The 20,607-nt window shown below is 43.7% G+C and overlaps 1 protein-coding gene across 1 annotated transcript in view; it reads left to right on the top strand.

The window, feature by feature from the left end:
- Window positions 1-20,607, top strand: part of LOC120371988 (multiple epidermal growth factor-like domains protein 6) — a 273,444-nt gene that overhangs the window by 191,086 nt on the left and 61,751 nt on the right. Inside the window, exons 6-10 of the mRNA XM_039488566.1 lie at window positions 668-790; window positions 11,181-11,306; window positions 13,736-13,858; window positions 15,936-16,058; window positions 18,883-19,020. Of these exons, the coding sequence (XP_039344500.1) occupies window positions 668-790; window positions 11,181-11,306; window positions 13,736-13,858; window positions 15,936-16,058; window positions 18,883-19,020 (633 nt within the window). The remainder of the gene's footprint in view (window positions 1-667; window positions 791-11,180; window positions 11,307-13,735; window positions 13,859-15,935; window positions 16,059-18,882; window positions 19,021-20,607) is intronic.

Here is a 20,607-nt window from a genome sequence, read left to right as displayed (position 1 = left end):
ATAGAAAGTTGCTTGCTTTGTTCTCAGAGCTGGAGATGAGTGGGTAACAGCTCTTCCGTGATTCTTAGGCCATTTGAGAAAGGAAAAAGATTAAGATAACCAGCAAGAACATCAGATAGAGTTCCACGAGATAGGGGTCACAGAAGCTGTGTGGCGCAAGATACTGCTCCTGCTTCCACTGAAGTGAATTCTAAGTCTCCCATTCACTTCAGTAGGAGCAAGTGCAGGCCTCAAATAGATAAAATTAGTGAAAGAAATAGTTCATTAACAAATTAAACATTATCTGTGTTCTTATGTCTTTCCCCTCTTCTTCTTCAGTACGCTGCCCCATTGCACATTAGAACTTCAACTAATAGAGTTAAGGGCTTGACACAAAAGGAATTCTTCATACAGCATCTTTAAATGCCAGATGTTTATCCCATGGTGACTGCAAGCTCATATGTGTTAGGTTATTGTAATTCTTTCCCTATATATTTTTCCTGCCCCCAAGGAACATGCATGTCACAGATCTGTCCAATTATCAAAGAAGTAAAGATCATCAGCAGCATCAATGTAAGAGCTGCACCACATACATGCTATCTACTGTCCAGGAGAAATAATGTGTCTCTTCTCTGAGGCTGACATTGAAATGACATTGTAATCTCCGCCATCTGTTTTCCTTCTCTAGATATTGATGAATGTGCAGTAGTGAATGGAGGGTGCCAGCAGAGCTGTGTTAACACTCTCGACTCCTTCTATTGCATATGCGATATGGGATACAGACTCCATGCTGATGGACGCACCTGCATAGGTAAGTAAATATTACACCTAGCTTGAGGCCTATTTCAGGGAAAAGAGAGCTACAAGTGTAGGAAATCAGGGTGTATTATTTTCTATAGTAAAATAGTGATTGGGGGAAAAATACAAACATTTACAGACTTGCCCCACATTGAGTTCTGTTCTCCAACCCAACCAATGATGGATATTTTGCTGTAAGTAATAGCCACACAATACCACCTCAGGCTCTGACCCTGTGAGAGAAAGCCAGGGGAGAGAAGTAGAGCATGTCAAGCACGTGGGTGTCATTAGCCAAAAAGAGCTCGGAGGATGACGAGGAAGTAGAAGCTCTAAGGTAGGGCAAGAGGTCATTAACGATGGGTGAAAGCAGGTGTGATGGAGCAGAGTGGGCAGAAGCCTGCTGGAGGAGATCCAGGCTGCACTTGGAGGAGAGGAACTCAAGGCAACAGTTGTAAACTGCCCATTAGATGAGTTTGGAGGGAGATAGGGTGGTAGCTGTAGAAACAGCTGGTGTTGAAGGTTGTTGTGTTTTTGGTTTTTTTTTAGTAAGGTGGAGGGTCCTTTCAACAGGGTTAAAACTATTTAGATACCTTCTTAGAGGTCAGTTTTGACTTATGGTGAGTGCACAAATCACCATCTTTCCCTCTGCACCCATTGCCTCTTCCTCAACTTCTTCAGCGTTTAAATATTTCTCAAGATACCAGATTCTGTATGCATTTTGGGTTTTGTTTTAAATCTTATCCACAGAACATATTGAGATGAATGCATGACAGATGCAGAACTCTTAATCGTGGCCACATGCTGCAATATTTATTTTGTGCTGATCCTTTAACTCACAGAGTAGAGGTCTGTGCTTCTGGAGCTAAGTGTGTTCTGATCCCGTCTGCATAGTTCTTTATTCCCACTGTAGCCATATCTCCCCTGTACAAACTCCTCATTCTGTTCCTCACTCAGAGTGTAGCCACCTCACTCTCTAAATACTCCTGAGGGAATTCTGCACCAAAAAATTAGAAATTCTGTGCACAGTATTTTAAAATTCTGCAAAATTCTGTATATTTTGTTTCTCAAAATAATACCATATAATCACACCAGTTTCAATTATTTTAGTAATTTATTTCAAAATACCAGTCAGCAAGTATGTCTGTAGCAATACAAACAACAAAAAAGATTTTCCCAGGAGTAGAAAGTTAAAGAAATCCCTACGATGACCCAGTTCCTGTTTCTCTGTTATGCTTTTGTTGGTTGCTTCAGTCTGGATGTGTCACATGTGCCAGCAGGGTACATCTTGGGCGAAAACTATGCCCCTCCGGTCTCCGACATCCACACCCCTTTTCCCCCAAAGCCCAGCTGTGGAGTACCCACATCCCAGACACCGCACCCCCTTCCTCCCAGAGCCCAGCCATGGGGTACCTCCCCCCCATCCCAGACACCCACACCCCTACCCCCCAGGGATCCAGAGAGAGAAACAGCCTAATGCTGGGTCATGGGCTTATATGGAGTTTCCTGCATGCTTTCTCCTTCCTTCAGGACATGCTGGAATCCGCAGCTGCCCGGCACCCTCCACCTTCCCTCCCACCTGCTGTATTTGGGGGCTGGAGAGATGGGGTCTGCTGGGTCCAGCAGCTCCTAGAGGCAGCCAGCAGCTCTGCAGCACCAATCCTTCTGGGAAGGATGAAATTCTGTGCAGAACATTAATTCTGTGCAAATTCTGCATAGAGCATTGGTGCAGAATTCCCACAGGAATATCTAAAACTGTCCTTGAACAGCTAAATTACACTCCTAGACAAACATCTTGATCTGCTGCAGTCCTGCTGGTGATGAAGATGGTCAACTCAGATCTGTAAAACTTCGCTTTGCTCAGCCAACAAAATCAGTTTTGTACTATTGGGTACAAGAGCCGGACTTTAAAAAAAGAAAAGGCTACACACACAGTACATTCCTTTTTGTTTAATCTGTTCCTAAAGACCCCCAATTACAGGTTTCTTCTTCTACTACTAAAGTTTATATGTGAATTTCGTGATTGTGCAAATTGTCTTAATGGTGTCCTGATTATTATAGTTATTACAGGCAGAGTGTGAGGAGTAGCAGTCTTCCACACACTGCATTACTCAGCTCTGACCTGGAAGGGTCATATCTTGGTTAAGAGGATGGGAGAATCTCCAAAGCTCATTTCAGGCCTTTGCCTCTCTGCTCAGACTATGGTAGGGTTCCAGTTATGACGACACTTTTTAGTGAATCCTGTCCACTGAGAACTGTCCTGACACTACCAGACTCTATTCACTTAGACCAGTGGTTCTCAACCAGGGATATGTGTACCCCTGTGAGTACGCAGAGATCTTCCATCAACTCATCTAGATCAGTGTTTATCAACCTGAGGATTGTGACCCCCCGGGGAGTCGCAAGATGCGTTGGGGGTGAGGGGGGATCACAAGTGCAGGGCCAGCATTATGTGGTGGCAATTGCCTGGGGTCTCATGCCATGGGGGCCTCCTGTGAAGCTGAGTTTATATGCTTCATCCTCAGGCAGCAGGGCTTGGGCTTGAGCCCCGAGCAGTGGGGCTCAGGTTTTAGACTCCTGAAAGGGACACAGTAGTCGAAAAAGATTGACAACCACTGACTTACACCACCAAACAGTACCGGATAGCAAATTTTGGTCACTAGAATGATGTCATTTATTTATTTATTTATAACATGTTTATTATGGTAGTGCCTAGTAGGTAGTGCAATGATACTTAGACTTCAGTGGTTCAGGAGCCAAATTAGCAATCAACCAGTACTGTGAACTCATTGTTTCATTTACTATTTGTCTCCCAGCACAAGGACTGACCAATTGGGTAGTAACATAGTCAAAGCATCCTGATTGTTTAATCACTTAGATTGGTTAATAATTAAATCGCACAGTGTTTTAATAGCATGTGCCGCAAAGAGCCACGGGAGACACATTAAAGAAGGGAAGGGGCAGGAAGAGACTGGAAATCAAGAGGGAGAGTGTGGAGCAAACATCCAGTCTGCAGACGGGAAAGAATGTTCCGAGTGAAACTGCAGAAAGCAATCGGAGCTGGTCAGCAGTTTTTCAATAACATGATTTTTGGCCAGAAAACACCGATTTGTGGAAACCACAGGAATGTATCCCTGCGTAAGCTGTTCCTGCAGCTGCTGTGCCAGCTTCAGTCCGTTTCCTCCCCACAGTACCTTTGCCACAGGCCACATGGCTGAGGGAAGGAAGGATGCTGCTTTTTAATTTAAGAATCTTAAAATGGTGTATTGGTTCTGATGAACAACTAGCACTTGAGAGACAGGGTGGGTGAGGGAATATCTTTGATTGTACCAACTTCTGTTGGTGAAATCCCATATCTTGGGACCAACACTGCAAACAAGCAATTAACATGTGTGCGGCCAAGCGTTCAGCTTGCCTCACAGGGTGTGCTTATTTATTTATTTTATGTTTTAAATGAATGGTAACCACTGTGTCCTTATTTTCTTCACAAGGATTAGGCGAAGGGCTAGATTCTGATCTCTTGCAGGTTGGCTTCAGCTGTGAGGCTGAGTGGGCATATAAATGAGTGTAGAATTTAGTTCTCAGATTGGAGAGAGAGAGAGAGTCAGAGAGAGTCAGATAGAGTCCAAATCCTCCTCTCAGTTTTACTGGTCTGAATCCACTGATTATAGCACAGAGCTTCTCCTGGTTTAGACTGATGTGAATGAGAGCACAATGTGTACCCACATCTCATCTGGTGGAAGTGAATGCAATATCAAGTTTTACATTTGTGAAAGGATTACCAGATCCTGGTTTTCCTACCTTGGATGCTGTGTACTAAAAGAGATCTGTAGTTCCCTGTCATGCTAAAAAACCAAAAAGATATTTCCCTGGTATCTCAAGGGAAATTACCACACAAGTCAAGTAGCAATAGTCAAACTTGGTAAAAAGGATGAAAATGTTTTGTAAAGCTACACATTTGGGGAAGAAAACAGTTCTGTTTGTTTTAATTGTTTTAAATCGCATTTACTGTCTAGTTAATATGAGAAAAACAGCCCAATTAGGTATGATTGTTTCACATCTGCTGAATTCATTTACTCATATTCTTTTCTTCCTTTCACTTCTTGTATTCAGTCACTTGGGTATGCTTTAAGAATAGCCAAATGTGGTGTTGATCATTTCTAGTATTCATAGCAATAAATTTATTGGCATAACTAGAACAAACATAAACTGTACCATTATTAGGGATGTGGGAGAATTTTTTTTAAATAAAAAACTAGTCCTTTTAGCTTTGTTGTGGGTTTATACACAAGTAAAGAGTTCAATGTTTTTGGGAGTTAAAAGCAATTCAAAGTAAGGAGATGTTTAAATCATACCTTGGCTCATTTGTTTGGAGACTAGGGGAACGGGTAAAGGAAATGCAGCACGTTCAAGAAACCAGACTCATCAATAATAAGTAATTGTCCAGATTTGGCTGGAACCATTGGTATTTTTCAGTGAACTGAGAGAAGGTAGCCAAATTCAGTGCTCACACTAGGATGAAACAAAGATATCTCCACTGAAGTCAGTTGGGTTACTTCTGAAATACAGCACCGTGAGCACAGAATTTGGCCCATAGTGGTCAAGCAACTTCATATTAGAGATGCATAAACTGAGTTTGGAAAAAAAGAGAGATGATAATGCACAGAAAGCAATGGCAAATATTCAGTGTTCAAATGAATTGACCTGGCCCATGTGGTTGACCTTTTTCATTTACTTACTGTGAACAACTTGCAATCAAGTTTTCTACTAACACAAATAACCACAGATGGCAAGTTTCCAATCCTCCCCAATTCACAGAAATTGAACTTTAATCCACACATGCAAGTATTTGTGACAAAAGTATTCAAATCTTATTTTGAATGCTATATTCAGTTCTGGTTATCTCCTCTCAAAAATGATACAGATAAATATTGAAGAGTCCAGAGATGAATGACAAGAATGATCAGAAGCATGGAGAGAGAGACATATGAAAAGACAGGATGATAATATACTCGTAATAAAGATATGAAAAGATTAGAACTGTTTAGTTTCAACTATTTAGACAGGATAAAAAAATATAAAGGCTGTAAGAAACTCTCATGCATCGGAGCATAAGCCAAACACTAACTGACAGGGCTTAGGAAGAAACTTCCCCTATTAAAATGTTATTCCAGGATTGTCCATTATGGACATTCTGGCATCTTCCTCTGAAGCATCTGGCACTGGCCACCGTCAATGACAGGATGCTGGTGTGGATGGACTGCTGGTTGTGTCTGGTATAACAATTCGAATATAAATGTTGGAACAGTCATCTGATCAGAAAGCAGAAACAAAAGTATGCGGCTCTTCTGACCTGTCACAACTAAGCAAAACATCTAGAATTTCCAGTAGCGTAAAACATTTGTAACAATATTTGTTCAGAAAATGCAAATACTTTTGAGAAAATAGCAAGCTACTCATGCATATTAATGAAGCAGAAAAAGAGGCTACTTCCTCCAAATACATTGGTTTTGGAAAATTATTCTCTTGACTATAGAAGAAACCACCATCCCTTGGTGCAAAACCTTTGCCCAGTTCTAGGCTGAACCCAAACCAAACTTGTTGGAAGACTGTGAAATGTTCTGTTCACTTCCCCCCCCCCATTATTTTTCCTTTGGAAGGAACTTAGAAGAACAAAAGTGCCTCCCCCCCAAAAAAACAAAAACAAAAAACCACATCAGGAAGGCAGAGTTTCCAATATACATGGCCTGGAGGTTTCAGATGAATATGTAAGCACATTCTCATAAGACTGCAGCCAATTTTTGCAGACCCAAGAGGGTGGGACAAACTTCTAATAAACATCCAGGTTTGGGGGACTTTACTGAACAGAACATTGCTGAAGTTCTCCCACCACTGCTACGTGTTGAGCCCCATCCCACTTCCACTGCATTAGAGTTTTGAATCAATAAAAGTATTATAACCTCTTATGAACCCCATTCCAGGGGCGGCAGGTTTGTATAATTTTTGGTGGTGCCCAGAATGGGTCCAAGTCCCCCCAACACCCCCCCCCCCGTTTAAATACCATTTCCAGGCCATTTTTACATTAAGAATTTAACAGTTTCCCTATATTGCACAATGTGTGATGTGGGGGGGGGGTGAGCGCTGGGGGGGGGACTGGAGATGAAGGTTGTGGAGTGTGGGGCGGCTCAGAGCTAGGGCAGAGGGTTGAGGTGCGGGGGTGAGGGCTGCATGGTGGGGCTGGGAATGAGGAGTTTACGTGCAGGAGGGGGCTCAGGGCTGCAGCAGAGGGTTGGGGTGCAGGGGTGAGGGCTGCATGGTGGGGCTGGGAATGAGGAGTTCATGATGCAGGAGGGGGCTCAGGGCTGCAGCAGAGGGTTGGGCTGTGGGGGTGAGGGCTGCGAGGTGGGGCTGGGAATGAGGGGTTCACAGTGCAGCAGGGGGCTCAGGGCTGCAGCAGAGGGTTGGAGTGCGGGGGTGGTGGGGACTCGGGCTGGGGATGCGGGCCCTGAGGTGGGGCAAAGCCAGGGATGAGGCATTTGAGTTTGGGGTGCAGACAGGCTGCCGCAGGGCTGGGGCCAGAGAGGAGGACTCATCTCGGCCCTCTCCCCGCAAGCAGCAGTGAGTTCTGGGGTAGGGGCCCCCAGTTCCCCGCAGCAGCACACTCACCCAACACTGTCACTTCACATCCTCCTGAGGCCAGGCCCCTCTCAGGTCCAAGAAGCCCTCTCGTCTCTTGTGGTGGGTGCCCGGGGGCAGAGGGACTGCCATCACGTGTGCACCTCCACCCTCCGCAAGCAGCAGCTGCGTCGCTGCCTCAGCTTGGCGCCCGTGCCACTCTGTTTTGTAGCCAGCAGCAGCCAGCAAGGGAGCAGAGCAGCAGGGCAGCCACCCACTGCCCAGGGCACAAGCAGGGGATGCTCTGGGGGAGGCCTGCAGGGATGGCAGGTGGGGCCAGGGAACACTCTGGGGGAGGCGCGCTGAGCAGCAGGCAGGGCCAAGGGAGAGACCCGGCCCCGAATATTAGTGGATCCCTGAATTTGCTGGAGCACAGGCACCACAGGCCCATATAACTTGCTGCCCCTGCCCCATTCCAGTGCCTACAGTGTATCCCCAAATATTCATTTTTGTAGGAAACTAATCTGTGTGGGCTCTTCCCCCAGTCTCATTAATGAAAGTTGTGAATGTATTATGGGAAGATCAATCTCTCTAATATAGTTTGACCTGTGCAGTTACATATAGTAGAATGTACAGTTTTGTACATTGGTCCTTTGATGAGACTTTGTTTTTTGCCATCGTCTCATCCAACTTGAAACCTCCACCATTTCTTTTTCTTCCTCGCTTTTTTTGGATTTGTGTCCTACAAATCTCCATTCTTATTGTAGCCATTTCTAGATGGGTTGATCTTCTCTATGGATTAGGCCATTAAAATAACCAAAGCCTTTCATGGCTCAGTATTTTTTTGTTTCTCCCAACTTGAGCATATAGAATATTTTAACATCTGCATTAAAATTCAACTGATTGGTCCCTGGAAATCCACTGACTGCACTAGAGTTTATTCCCTTTGATGCTACTGGAAGTGAAAGGCAAATATGGCGCGTTGACTCAAATGCATAAATCCCTTATGTCAACTGGTGCCTCTGATACCTGCTCTGTACACTAGAACTGTCAGGATTCATTTTTGTTATATGGGGCCTCCTTTGCACCAGGCTTAAGAGTAAAGGAGACAAAGGAATGTTACCCACCAAACTATCGTCCAGGATTTGCTGTGTCACTAAATGCAAAACACATCAGATTCAGAGGTTACAGTTCCTCGTTCTAATCAGTTTAGGCTATAGAATGTGGTGCTAGAGCCTGATTCTTAAGAGACTGTATGTACCAATCACATGGGATATTTATAAATCTAACAGTGAACAGCAAAGACTTTGTACAAATATTTTTTTAAAATGTAGACGTTAACAGTTTAAGAAGCCAGATCATTAAGGGGCAAACCCTGCCGTTACTCCGTTGTGAGGAAACCCTTAGACAATGGAAATGGTTGGGGGAGGCAGGGTTCTGGATAGCAGGTCTCAGGATTTGGCCCTAGAAGATACATGAGTAGGTTTAAAAGTTACACATATATTCATGTCCATTTTTATGCCACAACTTGAGTTTGAGGGTGTCTGCGTTTTTTTGCAACTTTGAAGAGCAGAGCAGAAAGTGCTGCATCCAAAGCTTTGTTATCAGCTGATGAGGGGCAAACATGGAGTCCTGAGTACAGGTCTTGCCAGGTGAGTACAGGGGAAATGATTGATTTGTAAATTATATAGTCTACACAGTGGCAGCTGGTGCCCAAAATAAATGGAGGCACTGAAGGTAGCACGCTCTACACTTCTGACTTCTGGAGTACAATCATGTTATCAAAGTGAAAAACTGGGAGACTGTAGTCAAAAGTATCAAAGGGAAGTTTTTTTGCTGGCCCATAAGTGGGATTCGTGGGTAGGTGGGAAGAAAAGGAGACATCCACTTCCTTCTCCCCTCACCTCCCACTTCACAATAAAAAAACTCAAATGCTTTACAGTTAATAGCAGTGTGGACTGCTCTCTGTGACTCACTTTGCTGTTCTCCTCTCGTCTCAAACTCTGCTCTTTGATTCAGGTTCTTACCCTGCCATCTCCCCACAGCACACACTGCTGCTGCCACCACCAGTTGAATCCATTTTCTCCAACACTCAGCTCAGACACCCAAACCATACCCCAGTCTGTTCCCTGCCTCCCAACCCAGAACTCAAAATGATCCCCTCTTCACACACACACACACACACCCACCCCTATGTCCCAGGCTGAGAACTCCACCCCCGCACCCTCCTCCGCACCCAAGTGTTCAAAAATCATGTCATATGCCAAAACATCATGATTGGCTTAAAAATATGGAAATTCCACCAAATAAACTGGAGTGCTTTTTTAATTTGTTTTCTAGTTTTTGAGCCTTAAATGTGCACTCAGGTAATCTTCAAGCATATCTCTGTGTCCATGAGGGCTAGAAACTTTTTTCTTTTAATTGAAAACAGAGATTCTCATGCAATCCCATGACTCCAGAAGACTGGGCTTTATGAAAAACACCATGTAGTGTGAGCCTCGTGATAAAAATCATGAAAATTGGCAACACGTGACAGTTCAGAACCTCAGCCCCGAATACTCTCCCTCTGAGAGTCTGAATAGCCCCCCACCCACATGCGCATGTACACACACATTTGTGTGTGTATACATATATAATCACACATGCACTCTCACACATTCTCCAGGCTCAGAAAACCCATCTCCACAATCTTTCCTTCCCACCCCACCTGGTGCCCACCACCACCAGACTCAGAAAGCTCCATCCCTCTAACTCGATTTCCTTCCCACAAACTTCCAACTGGGTCAGGGAAAGCAGGAGCAGAGGCACAGGGAGTATGTGTGGGTAGCCCTATACTCTGCAACTGTGAGGGTGAATAAAAATAGTGCGACAGTAGAAGCTTGTATTCCCTGCTCTAGGCCTCCATCTCTAGAGGCTGGAGTTGCTCCAACCCCACCAGTAGTCGTCCCAGCAGCAGCAGCAGGAGGTGGTATTACACACTGGAGTACATCAGCCATGCTGCTTATTTGTGACCTTATTGGTGGGGTTCCTGTCCATCAGCCACTGCATCTTACCACTTTTGCTACTCTCTGGTATGTCTACACTACAAGTGCTACAGCGGCACAACTGTAGTGCTGCAATTATGTGGGTATAGAGCTGTACTGAAGAAACTTGCTACAGTCACAGAAGGGATTTTTCCACTGCAGTAGTAAAGCCACACCCTCATGAGGAAGTAGCTAAGTTGCCAGAAGAATTCTTCCATCAATCTAGCGGTATCTATACCATGGCTTAGGTTGGCTTAACTATATCTGTATGGGGTCTGAATTTTCATACCCCTCAGCGATGTAGCTAGGTTGACCTATGTTTTAGGGGTAGACCAGACCTCACGTCAAAGGGTTGCAATGCTTCAATCTATGTTGCAACTCTTTGATCTAATCTAAATCTGTCCCTAACAGCCTGTAGATCCTCCTTGGTCCAGTGGCCACTCCATCTCTCATCCACTTCTGTAGCTTTTCCTAACTCTTCTCTGGTACCTAGCTGGCCATTAATTTCTTCCTTGCCTCCGCTCCATTTCCCCCCTCACCTTCTGGCTGCCTCACCCCAACTCCAGGATCCATCACTGAGGTTCTATCACTTCATTTGCCAACTGGGCCTTTCCCTTAAATCTGTGCCTGCTGATGACCCAGACTGCATAAAGCCCTATCTGAAGTGAAAACTGTACTGCACTTTGCACTGCAATGTACCCTTTGAGTTGTTTCCAAAGAAGCTCTGTTTTTGACATCTTTCATGCATTCATGCTTCCTTTGCTTTAGCTGTCAGCTCCTGCACTGTTAGCAATGGGGGCTGTGAACAGGAGTGCATTCAGATCAGTGACAACCACTACAAGTGCCACTGCCATCCACCCTACCAGCTGAAGAGAGATGGCAAACACTGCAAAAGTAAGTCCTAGAGCACTTGATGTGAGCACACTTTAGGAGCAATAAAATACCACAAGATGGTGCACATACCTTTGTGCATTGGACAATATAGTATTTACAATTTATTTCACACCTAGCTTGCCAGAAACCGCTGAAGGTTTTCAATGACTGCATTAAATATACATTTTTGAGGAGCAAGGTTCACTTTTGGTGACTTGAATGAGCTTGTTACTGATTACATAGATCCCTGGTCATTCTGGACATGTCTTAAATGCTGGTTTGAGTTAAAATAGGAACTCAAAATCATTTAAATTGTAACATAAAGTTGCTCATTAAGGTATACCAAATTATGGTTTGTGTAATAATTATGACTCAGCATAAGGTATAGTCTTTGTCCATTTTTAGTTTTTGTTATTAGTAATCACACTCTGATTCATCTGCCCTCCTCTTTAGGATATTAAACCAAATTCTCTGACAATTATTTATTATTTGTATTACTGCAGCACCTAGAGACCGTAGTCACGTCCAGAACGCCATTGTACTAGACGATGTACAAATAAAGAACAGTAATACTACCCTGTTTTTTCCCTTCTTTTGCAAGGGTTAACTACTTCATCAGTTCTCAAGGCAATGATAACCAGCAGTATGCACTTGCATATATCATAGGTGATTGGGGCAAATCTTGTGGCCTTACTCAACCAAAACTCCCATCAAAAAGTCAGCTGTATATTGTTTCTATTCTACAGTACACTGTATATAAAGACTAAGAAGTAAATCCTGCAGTTCTACTCATTTCCAATTCAGCATGTTTGCAGTGAGTTTTGCCTGAGGATTTGGCCATCCAACTTTTTGTACAATCTCTGTTCTGCACAGAGTCAATCTGAGCTGAATTCTTGATGGGATTTCAGTGGAAGATTTGGAGCGAGGTTGTTTCTTCTATGCCTGTTCAGGTGTCAGTGTGGCCTATTGTGTGGCTGAATGTATAACATTCATGTTAATGAAGATGAACCAAATGATGAGACCATTAGCAGGGGAGAGTGGGCAATTGGTCTCCAAAATGGTAGGGCAAAACAGTCGTTGAGTTAAATGGAAGTCTGATCAGACCTCTAAGTTGTGAGGCTTTTGAATTCTATTATTGCAGTGCAAACAACTGTAAAAGTTCACTCTCTGACACCCTTGGGGCTGATTAGGGTTAGCCAGTCACTGAGGGCAGCAGTTAGTCAGCATTGGATAGAGGATGACTAGTAATTATAGAACAATAGGGAAGGTGCCAATTTAGTACTGTGGGTTCCCTCTTTCTCAAGGCTGGAAGGAACCTAGTCCCAGTTGTGTTAGGATCTTGTTTGCTTGTTTACCTTCCACACTTTTTAAAATAATCATTTACATGAGGTAGGCAAGTGTATTTTACATCATCATTAAAAGTTCCTCAACTGCTATATATCTTCTGCCTCTTTCAGCCCACTGCTTTGTCATGGGCCAAGTGCCTGTTCAGATGTCAGATATCAACCAAGAAAGGCAGAGGACTGAAGGCAGTGTCCTTCATCTGGAAGCTCTGCAGATTCCCCATTATTCATGCAAATTCAAAGAAATTTCATTTTTTGAAATCTAATCATTAAAATGAAAGAGTAAAATGTTATTTCTGATACTACAGCTGTCTCTAAAGTGTGCGCGCGCACACACACACACACACACACACTGTTTTAGTGGATTTTCAACCACATTTTCCTATCTTTTTTAAAAAAAAATTTTTCTGTTCTTGTTGCAGTATGAAAGATGCACGCAAACAGAGGAAATGGAGTATAATGAAACAGTGAATGTAACTGGAAACAAAGTGCTGTCAAATATTTTTTCCTCTTTCAGCAATGTCTACATTCATTCAGGTTTATCTACACTGCAATGAAATACCTGTAGCTGGCCCATATCAGCTGACTCAGCTTGCCGTGCTCAGGCTACAGGGCTGTTTAATTGTGGTATAGACATATGGCTTGGGATGAAGTCCAGGGTCTGGGACCCTCTCCCTCTCGCAGGATCCCAGAGCCCAAGCTTCAGCTTGAGCCTTAGGGCTTGTCTACATTGGCAATTTACAACTTTCTCGATAAGGGGTGTGAAAAAACACCCCTCTGAGTGCAGCAAGTTTCAGTGCTGTAAAGCGCCAGTGTAGACAGGGCACCACCACTGGGAGCTGCACCTCTTGTGGAGGTGTCTTTTTTAGAGTGCTGGGAGAGCTCTGTCGCAGTGCCTTAGCATTGCCCTTAATGTCTACACTGCAATTGAACAGCCCTGCAGCCCAAGCCCCATGAGCCCGAGTCAGCTAACACAGGCCAGCCATAGGTGTTTAATTGCAGTGTAGACATACCCTCAGTTACAATAATCTTGTAACAATGGAAGGCAAAACCATTTTCAGACAAAAACATGACCTTTACGTTGACAGTAAATTTAATTGCTTTCAGTGATGGACCCCTGCACAAGTGGGAATGGAGGATGCTCACACATCTGTCAAAATGAGAGAGGATTTGCAAAGTGTGAGTGCCATCTTGGGTACTATCTTTCTGCAGACAGAAAGTCCTGTGGAGGTAAGAAGCTGCGAATCCTGGGGGATTCTTAATGGGGAAGAAGGGCATTATTTGTTATTATTTCAGTGTAACGGCACTTTTAATGGAAATGAATAAATTGTGTGTGTGTATGTACTGTGTGTAAAGAATATAATATTTTTCACACGTGCACACACACACACACACACTATATATATATGTGTGTGTATATATAAAATAATATTTTCACACATACCAGTGTGCATGCACTTGCACATATGGATGTGTAATACAAAACAGCCGTTCTCTTTTATTTTTTGACTCTCCCTAGGCCTCCAAAGGTTGTTTTAATAATGACAGTTATGCATTTTAATCCTTTAAGAAATTGTATTTACTGTTAATTGGATGCGGATCTAGGGATAATCTGGCATTATTCATGTGTGATCCCTTTTGAAATAATGCCCCAGATGAAGATATTGGAAAATTGGTTCAGATAACACTCTGATCTAGATCAGTGACAACCTATATAGAATTCAAATGTATTTTCAGCCAGGGAACTACTTTCATATTAATAAAGAAACCACTTTGTGGAGAGAAATCATTAAGGCTAAGAATTCCAAATATAAAAAAAGATAGGCTTCCAAGTGGATTTTGAGAAAAATCTAATGTAGTTAGGTGCCTAAATCAATGAGATTTAGGCACCCTGAGGTTCCTTTGAAAAGTCACATAATTTTGCCAAAATCTCCAGCTTGTGAAGTGACAGCTAATTAATGAATCTGAATAAAATCTTGGCAAGCTTTAAACTGTGACAACTTTAGGGAAGCTGCCAAATCTTTCACCCTGAAAACTTCCACAAAGTAGCAAATGGTTTCTGTACAGCCCTGGGCCCCACTCTTGCAAAGGCACTGATCACATGCATAATGTTACATGCTGCTGTGCCATAAAAGGGTCTTGGTGAGGAGCACAGAACATCTCCTTACCCCAGCACGCTTTGCTAATTACAAAATGTACCTTGGGAAAATTAAAATGAAATAGCCAGAAATGTAAATTTAGAAAGAAATCTGAGCTTCTTAGTTTTTGTTCTTGTGCAGCTACTCTCTACAAGGTCAGAACCTGGCTTTTTAGCATGAGGAATCTTGTTCATTATTCTGTGCTTGAAAGCGATCCTTCTCCTGCTCCTTTGGGTTTTCCAGCTGTGCTGAACTATATTCTTCTGCACTGGCACTTAATTTGCAGAGTTCAGATGGTACATTACAATGATGATGGGTCAGAGCACTTTGATATGTCTGTAGAGGACCCCCTTCCATGTGCATCTCTTCCCCTTTTCACAGGGAAGACGTGGAGTGCCCCTCCTTTGATCGGTGTAGCTATCTCTTAACTCAACTTTGTGGATATGTCTACTCTGCACTGTGATTGCAGCATGCATTGACATACCTGAGCTAGCTTTAATCTAGTTCGTGTGAGTACCAATGGCATAGAAGCCACCACAACATGGGGTTAAGCTTGTGCTAGCTGCCCCATGTAAGTACTCACGACCCCAGATAGGTTCCTACAGTCTGCAGTGAAGCCCGTGCTGCCCTGGCTTCACTGCTTTTGGTACTTACGCTGGCTAGATTAAAGATAGCTCAGGTATGTCTGTGTGTGCTGCAATCACAGCCCCTAGTTGCAGTGTAGACATATGATGTATCGAGGAAGCGCTGCAGAGTTCAAGGGGTGGTGCAGCAGAGGAGGTGCTGGTTTCCATGGCACCATCCCATGCAGAAATCTTAGTGGCAGGATGTTCAGTTAAGGATGTATCCAAACCAATTTGGCACTGTCCGAACAGTATAGATAATCAGGCGTCTCTCTTATCATTGGTTTAAAAGTAATGGGTGTAAGGAGTGTGGTCCAGTGATGACAGCTTCAGGTGAAACGTGATATTATACGTGTAAAGTATTATTTTGAAGGACGGTGTTGTGGCTTCAGTGTTTGTGGAATTGCTCGGTGCTGCCTTGTCTACTAAGCATAAGATGTTATTTCAATGGACACTTCTGAAGACTTCTGTTTATATGAGCGTGAAAGGGTATATTTTCTTTAAAATATCCCAACTGATCTTATTGCTGATCTCTTCATTTTGCAGACATTGATGAGTGTGCAGAAGAGACAGCCAGGTGTGCTCATCGTTGTGTGAACACCCTAGGGTCCTTCACCTGTGTTTGTAATCCTGGCTTTGAGCTGGGAGCTGATGGAAAGCAGTGCTACCGTAAGTGAAAGTTTTACAGCAACACATTTCAGGTGATCTTACCTGGATAATGCAGTACTTCAGTTTTAATGCAATCGGATTAGAACTCCCGGCAATAAAAAAGGATGCACAAATTCTAGCTGAGTATTCTTGCCTTTATCAGAAACACTGCTGCCATTTTGCAAATTTATATATTCTTGAGCATGTATTTCAACCATTACTCCACTGCAAACAGCCCCCTTGGTTTCAAAGGGCAAACAGCCCCGCTGGTTTATCTTCAAAAGGTAGTGAATTATATGGTGGGTGTGATTCTAGAGTTACCCAAAGACACTTATGCATTTTACTGATGTTAGATGGAATTTATTCATTCTCACTCTCCTTTTTCTCATGCCCTGTACCTGGTGCAAAGGGAAAACCCACATGAGAGCCTGACATGCTTGTCATCTCTCCAGATTTAGTCAGGACTCGCCTGACATTTAGAAAAGTGTATTGAGTAAAAAAGCAAGATATATCATGATGAAAATAATCAAGGAACTAAGACTACCAAGGCTATTAAATTCCCAGTTGTCCTTCCTCAATCAATGTTTAAATGCTTCCCAGCTGGCTCTCTTAAACATCCTCTACTCAACACACTAGTAACTTGCTCCCTGTGATGATAAGTGATCCTCAGGCTAACCTAAGGGGTCAATGTTAGATTAATAAAGGAGATGGGCTGGAAAAGTTTGTGTTTTTTATGGGTCTGGTGTAAGCTCTCTGGAATGCTGTTGTAGACAAAAGCATGACCTGTTTTAGTAAAGAGTTAGGCAGTAATTGTTCACTCTAATGATGCTGGGCAGAGATTTTCAGCAGAATTTCCCACATACATTGTGCACTAGAAGTTAATACAATGTTTGGGGGGGAGGGTGTTGTTCTATGCAATGTTTTAATGAGGGAGGAAAAGCTATTCCAAACCATACAAATAAAACTAAATGCACAATGCTTATCAAAACTGGAAAACGATTTGAGATACAAATGAGGAACGATGCATATCACCATAGCAAAAAGAGATGCTACTGACACACAGAAAATTATATCTTATGTGAGCAGTATAAGGGGTCTAGACCACTCAGGTTCATCCTGGTTTTATGCAAAGCTTTTTCTTATAAACTGACAAATCTTTGTGTAGCAGACTTATGCATGTCTTGTATACAACATTAAGAAAAAAATTAAAACAAAAATATTCTGAATTTGTTTTAAGTACTTATGTGTCCACCATTACCATATTATCATGAGCATCTCAGTCTTTAATGTTTTTATCCTCACAACACCCCTGTGAGACCAGGCAGTGCTATTAATCCCCATTTTACAGATGGAGAACTGAGGCACAGAGAGACTAAAGGCCCAAACCTTCAAAGGTATTTTGGTGCTTAACACCCATTGAAATGACATGTCCAAGGTGACACAGTAAATGGAGCAAGGAATGGAATCCCGAGTCCCAGGGAACCCCTCCCCCCCATCATTCCTCTCTCTGAATAAATGGTCGTACTTCTTACTATGAACCATATATGGCCTTCTCTCTCCCCCCTCCCAGCTGCACTAGCCAGTATTGCAGTCCCTGATCTCCTGAGCATAGGGACTGCTCAGGTAGTGGTGCAAGAAGGGGAAAGTGTAGGCACCATCACGCACCCGCATATACACACCAACCAGGCGACGTGGCTGGCCACAGAGGCAAGTATAAGCTGCACCTTTGTACAAGCTCTAGGAGCAATCACACTCCTTCTATGTGCTGGAATGCTCCAGCAGGCATGGCCGCTCCTTAAGACACAGTGCTTTCCAGTGCTCCTGCTGCGGTGTGGCAACTTGGATCACCCTCAAAATGGGGCCATGCTTAAAAGCTGCAATCTGGCTGTATACTTAGAGTGGTGGATTATGAATCACCTTCATTCTCCAGGTCTGCAAATGAAGGGCATAGGTGGGAATGAGGATGTAAGGAGCTTCCCCTCCCACAGGAGCCCTTCTACAGGGCCTGGGCAAAACCTTGTTGGGGAGCATAGTCCGTGTCCATGTTCTTTCGTGTTATGCAGCCACAAGGTGCCTGAAAGAAAACTGAGGGAGAGGCTGAGAGTGATGCCTGGGTCATGGCAGGGTGAAGGCGTTCAGGCAGTGTAGCTGCAGTCTGTGTAGTCTTGGAGCCCCCAGGACAAATCCTGGAGAAATAAGTCTCCTTCTAAAAACTCCAGCTGCTGTGCACCTCCTTCCAAACATCTCTAATGTACCAAAAAGTGCCAGGACAGCATGTTTCATGCATTCCTGGTTAGTTGAACATTTGGGGCTACATTCCTGAGCTATGGTATTCTACATGACTATGAACATGAAAATACCTGTTGGAATATTTTGAAAACTTATTCTCCCCCTGCCTGCTTTTGCTGGCTGTACCCTAAGAGCACCCTGTTTGAAATGAACAAAGCAAAACCCCACCTTGGTGAGCCCTCTGTCTAATTCTCATGCTTCCTAGAATGCTCACAATCTCTTCTTCCAAGCTCACTGCCCTTGTTCAAAGTCTATGGAAAGTGCACCCGGGGATATGTATTTTGTGTACACTAGTGCCATAGACACTTTGCTGTAATCGTGGGCCAGCACCAAGTTATTCAGCACAAAGGTGAATATGATACAATGGTACAATGGAACATTGTTCAATAGCCCCCAACATGCTCTTCTAACCTCTGCATGGGTGAGTTTATATTTTCTACTACAGTGTTTAGCTTCCCAGCAATCAGTTTATGGACATATTGTATTGATGGCTATTCTCTAATTACTCTCCTCTTGTGCTTACTTATTAATATTCTTTTGATTGTTTCCCTGGAAGGCATCGAAATGGAAATTGTCAATAGCTGCGAAAGCAACAATGGCGGTTGTTCTCATCACTGCGAGCACTCAACTGGTGGGCCTCACTGTTCTTGCAACCAGGGATATCTCCTTGATTTGGATGGGAAAACGTGCATAGGTAATACATGGTAAATGCAGCATCTCTTTCAAAGAGGGGAGAGGGTACATATGGTCCATCAGAACAGAAAGGGAGATGGATGTGGAAGGGGAAGCCTAGAATAAAGCTCTCACTTTTGGAGGTATCTGGTTTTCCCCTTCCTCTTGTTCTTCCTTTTGGTATTTCAGTAAACTGGAGCTTGTCTAAACTTCCCATTCAATATTTCAACTTGGCCTATTGAGAGTTTGATGGGATTTTACATAATACTTCTACCTGCATTGAAAAATGAAATTGTTGTCAAGATGACCAAATTGTTCACAGCCCAAATTTATTTCCTGTCTCCTCAGGGATTAAAATTCCTTTTTCTAAGGTGTTCCATATTCCCAGGGCTGGCTCCAGACCCCAGCGCACCAAGCACGTGCTTGGGGCGGCATGCCGCGGGGGGGCGCTCTGCCTGTCGCCGGGAGGGCGGCAGGTGGCTCCGGTGGACCTCCCGCAGGCGTGCCTGCGGATGCGCCACCGGAGCCGCGGGACCAGCGGACCCTCCACAGGCACGTCTGCAGGAGGTCCACCGGAGCCGCGGGACCAGCGACCGCCAGAGCACCCCCCGCGGCGTGCCGCCGTGCTTGGGGCGGCGAAATTGCTAGAGCCGCCCCTGCATATTCCAAGCAACCAGCAGATGATTACCTCTAGTTGTGCATATTGGACTAATTTTCAAAAAGTGATGTGCGCCCACTTGGAGTCCACTTTGCAGTAGAGAAGTTCTTCAGCTCCTATCATGCTCATCCATTGTCAAGATTACACATCCTACTATGTGAGAAATTTCCCATGGGATGTGAAAGCAGGGAAATATTAGATGCGTAGGAAGAAAAACGTGGCGATCTGTGAGAGAGGCTGATAATGGAGAATTTTTAAAACAAGAAGGTCAATTCTAGACTGGATCCTGAAATGGGAACTGGGAGCCAGCTGGGTTAACAATGGGATTATGTAGCCTTGTTTCTTTGTGTGTATAAGAAGACAGGCAGCAGCATTCTACACATGCTGGAGACAGGCTAATGGAGTACTCATAAAGAAGAAAGTTATCATGGTCAAGGTGAAGGTGAGGTGAGAGCATAGATGAAGATTTCAACAGAGCTGAGGAAGTGAAAAGGTGTTCTGACAGCAAAAATCTTTTTCATTGGCTGCAAGCTGCACATTTTAAAATACACAATGAGCTTTTAATAGAACTAGGAGACAAGATATCATCTGAAATATTGCCAGGCAGCTTTGCTTGTGACATTTGCAGGAAAAGGAATACTCCTTGTTCAAATAATCTGCTTTAATCAATTTTGTGCTGACCTCTAGCCTCAATTGATTGATTACATTTTCTTTCTCCACTCTCTGGTGTGTACATTTCCTAATAATGGTGGTGCCCATTCCAAGGTTAATTGAGATGCTGACCTTTCGCATCTGTGGCTGCTCATCTAGTTAATGGTCAAAAGCATTTTGCAAACTCAGCATTGACAGGCTACCTCTTGAATCACCACTTAATAGCTCAAAACACTGGAAGGGCTGAGATCAGCTGAGAGCCTGCAGTTAAAAGATAGCAGCTTGATTCTTGTTTCCCTT

This window comes from Mauremys reevesii, linkage group 9 (assembly GCF_016161935.1).
Source record: "Mauremys reevesii isolate NIE-2019 linkage group 9, ASM1616193v1, whole genome shotgun sequence".
Taxonomy (NCBI): domain Eukaryota; kingdom Metazoa; phylum Chordata; order Testudines; family Geoemydidae; genus Mauremys; species Mauremys reevesii.
This window is presented reverse-complemented; position numbering and strand designations above follow the sequence as displayed.